A 4,350-nucleotide genomic window follows, 5' to 3' on the forward strand; every position below is an offset into this window, starting at 1 on the left:
CAACTGTAGAGGTGGGTATGGCACACCTGAAATCTGTAGGACATGCCAGTAGTCTAGAAACTTCTGGGCAGGAGGGGCTGCTGCAGTCCATGGGTGGAATTTTCTTGTCCTCAGGGAAACTCCAGTTTTGCTTTTTGTTCCATAAATCCATGCCTCAAAACGCGAAAGCCAGAAGGTACAGGGAATCCAGTGCCCAGCGACACTCAGCAGCTCCTCCCACAGACACCACTGCCCATGCCTTGGGCACCAGAATTTGAGCCAGAGCATGGACCCTGAAGTCCACAGCTGGGTAAACAATGTTTTGATAACCTAACAATTGGTCCCTTCTCTGATGATTACTTTGGGCCAAATTCTGACAAGTGGAATGACTGGGTAGAAGAAATGCTTTTAGGGTTTTGATTTGTTGAGTCAAATTGCCCCTCGGAAAACTTGGATGAATTCACATTTCCACAGCAGTAAATAGAGTGTTAGACATAGCTTATCATGTCAATAGTCTGGACAAAACTAATTATATTTACAGCCCCTAATGTATTTACAAAGAATGGGTATTAAATAACAACTCTAATCCTATTATTATTATATCTTTACAATCAAGTCAATGAATGTGAAATAGCAGGGTATAAGCAAAGAAACCTGACTTCATCCATTAGGCTCAGTGTCTAGGGCCCATGACACTTTTAGAGGTTATGAATATGTTTTAATTTTCATTTCTTTTAAAATTAAAAGAAAAAAACATATAATTAATCCAGTCAAGATTGTATTCATTTTTTTAAATCAAAGCAGTTGTAAAATGCAATATTTAATGTATATTTTATTTATTTATTTATTTATCTATCTATCTATTTATTTATTTATTTTAATGGACGAAAAGGCCCAGGAAGGCAGAAATGCCTAAGGGTCTATGAAAGTCATCATGCAGCTTTGGCTTGATGTTGAGAAGGATTCTGATTCCGTCTAGATTTAACAAGAAAGAGCACGGTGATTAATTTGCTGTGTCTGCCTCAGGCTTAAAGAGGGGAGGTGGTGTCCTTATCCAGTCATCTTTGGTTTGATGAGATGAGCACAGGGATGTTTCAGGTTCAAATACCAGATCCACAACCTCATCGCTCTACTTTTCTAAGCCTGTCTCTCAACTTGCAAAACAGAGTGCACAGGACCTTTATGAGGTAAGAAATGAAATAATGAAAGCTAACAAACAATGTTCCCGGTACTGTTCTAAAGAGCTTTATGTGTATTAACACTTTTATCCTCCCAGCCCCTACAAAGTACGTAACATTGCACAGTTCGCCATCATGTGTACTCCAGGGGTTTGAAACCTAGATCAGAATTTCATCCAAAGCAATAAAAGACACCAACAAGAATTCCTCAAGCCTCAGTTTCCCCCATCTTCGAGTCGAGTCGTTGGCCCAGAAACTCCCTTGTCTGCATCCCTCCCGCGCCCCCTGCCGGCGTAAGGGAGCATTGTCTGGCCTCATCCTGCCGTAGCTTCTACGCTCTCGGCAGGCAGAGGGAGCGTGGACACTCTTGGGGCTGGAAAATTAGAGGCCTGAGGGCCAGAGGAGATTTCGGACCAGAGAAGACCCCGAACCTCGCTGGGAGAGAGCTAGAGGCCCCTGGGGAGGAGACAGACAGCTAGGGGCGTGGTCCCTAGCTGGGTGGGGCCTTTAGTGGGGGCGGGGCCAGCCGGTGGACCCAGACGTGGCGCAGGGGCCCAGCGGTTCGCCTCCTTCTTGCGGATCATCTTCGGCCCGGTTCCGATGCACCTCCCGCTTCCTCCACGACCCCTGCTGCTGCTTCTTGCGGCTCTTGCGGCTGCCGTCACCACCTTCCGGCCCGACTGGAACCGCTTGCACGGCCTGGCCCGAGCCCGGGTAGAGGTAAGTGCGCTGGTCCCTAGCTCAGGGACCACTACCCACAAACCTGTGGCCTTTTAGCCTTGGAATCACCGCTCATTTTGACCCGACGACCCTCCCGACTCCCAAATTCCCCTCAGGGCCAGAACCATCCCTCCCCTCTCCCCAGCCTCAGGACGTCCCAGCACCCACCGTGGCAGCCCTCAGACATGTGATCTTGCGGCCTGGAAATACGAACTCCTCCCCAGTTTCCCATCCGGCCGGACAGCGGGTCCCCAGACACACTGGCCCTGTCCCCTAACTCTACTCCGGGCCTGTGACTCTTCTAAACTTGCCCTCTGGAGCCCAACTTTACATCCTCCCATTATTCCAGTTTTTACTGGAATTCCTCCCCCACCCAGTTCCGGTTGTCTCTCCCTTGCCTGAGGGAAGGAAGACTCTGGGCGCTTGCCCCACCACGCAAAAGCCAACTGCATTACCAACACTTAACTCAGCAGTAGTCCCTCATCCTCCTCTGTGGGGAAATTACCCGCCAGAGCCCATGTTTTGTGTGTGACTTGAATCATCACAGATCCTCTACGGGCCTTAGTTTACTGTCTGACAAAAGGAGGGGGAGGAGGAGGGAAGACTAGAATGGGTGTTCCTGGGGTCTGGACTCCTGCTGGGAGGTGGCACTCTCCCTCTGGGAGTGCTGGGGGAGAGCACCCACCCTCCCATGTTGGGGAAGCAACCAAATGGAGGGGCAGTTCTTCATGGGGTTAGACAGGGACCAGATGGCAGGTATCTCTAATGGGATCTCCCAGGGCAATTCTGAGCTGTTTACTTCTGGTCTGCCTTCACCCTGAGGCTTTAGGGGCCAAAGACCAGGCCTCGGTCTCTACTGCCTGAAAGAAGTAATCATTTCTTTTGGGCATTGATTGGGAGTGAGTCAACAGTCAGTAAGGTGTGCAGGCAACAGCCCCAAGGCTGGTAAGTGCCCTTTGGGTCTCTGGCCTTGCTCTTCTCTCTCCTAATGTTCAGAAGCCTCAGTTTTCCCATCTTTACAGAGTTCCCCCTTTTGCCCATAAGGAACCTCCATCTCCATACCTTGGGAGCTGCTGTTCCAGGGGTAATCCATAGCCCCACCCAACTCTGGGACGAGGGTAAAATGGTCTGGAGGGTGTGGTTGGGGCAGACATGAAGGACTTCTGACCTATCCCTTTTTGTCTCCCTCCAGACCTGTGGGGGATGACAGCTGAATCGCCTGAAGGAGGTAAGTTTGAAGGAAGGGGTCTCCAGCTCTGTCACCACTGAACTTGAGGGGAGGGTAACATCCCAAAGATTGGGTGGGGGAAGTTCCCTGGGATGGGAGTCAAGGGCGTGTGACCTTAGCAGGCTTCAGTTTCCTGTTGGTGTTTGAAGGTGGTTGGGGTCTGATGCTCTGGTTCTTCCCCAGGTGAAGGCCTTTGTCACCCAGGATATCCCTTTATAGTATCCTTTTTTCCGTTCTGGGGGAGGGAGAATGGGGAGGAGGATCTGGGAGAATCTCCTTCCACTTAACTTTACAGATAGGGATGACAAATGGTTTTCATCTGACAAGTGGAATTGATTGATAGTGACTGGCCAGAGAATTTCTAGGTGGTAGGCAAGAGAAAATGACTAGTGATGGTTGCCACTGACACAGAAAAAGAGGGCCCTTTGCTTCTTTGAACTCTAATTTCCTCACATGTAAATGTGGATCCCTACCCTACCTGGGCTAAAGAGGCAGCGCTATTCACTTTCTCTTCGTCGGTGGGAGACCCCACCTGCCTCAGGTCACCACAACCCACCTTAACAACTCCAGTCACAACATGGTAATGAAACATCTCCCAGGGGCAGACCCAGAGCTCGTCCTGCTGGGCCACCGCTACGAAGAACTGGAGGTGAGGCCTTGGAAGCCAGACGGGGGGCGGGGCTGGGGGCGGGGCTAAGGGCGGGGCGAGGTGCACTGACCTCCCTCTTCTACTTCAAGCGAATCCCACTCAGCGAAATGACCCGCGAGGAGATTAATGAGCTTGTGCAGGAGCTCGGCTTCTACCGCAAGGCGGCGCCTGACGAACCTGTTCCCCCAGAGTACCTGCGGGCGCCTGCCAGGCCCGACCAAGGCGCTCCGGCCCGCGCTGACCTTTAAGTCCGGGTATGCGGGCCCGCTCCCTCCCTCGCCTGAGCCCTGGGGACAGAATGAAGCGCTCAGTGTCCCGGGAACACCTCCCTCGCTGAGGGCCGACGCCCCGTCCCAGAGCCGGCAGAGATGGAGTTGGGGGTTCTTGCTAACCCCCCCTTCTTCCCTCCCCAGCTCAATTAAATCCTCTTCAGCCTTAACTGAGACTCGACTCCTTTGTTGCGGAAGGGTGGGGAATAGGAGCCCCCCTAAGACTGCCAGCATCCCCAAATACTTGGCTGCTGGAGTGGGGATGTGTGCACACCTTGCCAAGCTACCCTCCATTCAACCCCCAAGACAGGCTGAGAGGAATCAGGG

General features: G+C 51.7%; 1 protein-coding gene across 1 annotated transcript; it reads left to right on the forward strand.

The window, feature by feature from the left end:
• Nucleotides 1–1,531: 1,531 nt before the first annotated feature.
• On the forward strand, nucleotides 1,532–4,193 carry SELENOM (selenoprotein M). The gene is made up of 5 exons (XM_042910381.1): nucleotides 1,532–1,877; nucleotides 3,070–3,105; nucleotides 3,289–3,323; nucleotides 3,676–3,754; nucleotides 3,844–4,193. Exons 1-5 carry the CDS (start codon nucleotides 1,758–1,760, stop codon nucleotides 4,000–4,002), a joined length of 429 nt encoding a protein of 142 aa, XP_042766315.1. The 5' UTR covers nucleotides 1,532–1,757; the 3' UTR covers nucleotides 4,003–4,193.
• The last annotated feature ends 157 nt before the right edge of the window (nucleotides 4,194–4,350 follow it).

The sequence above is a fragment of the Panthera leo genome, chromosome D3, assembly GCF_018350215.1.
Source record: "Panthera leo isolate Ple1 chromosome D3, P.leo_Ple1_pat1.1, whole genome shotgun sequence".
NCBI classification, from domain to species: domain Eukaryota; kingdom Metazoa; phylum Chordata; class Mammalia; order Carnivora; family Felidae; genus Panthera; species Panthera leo.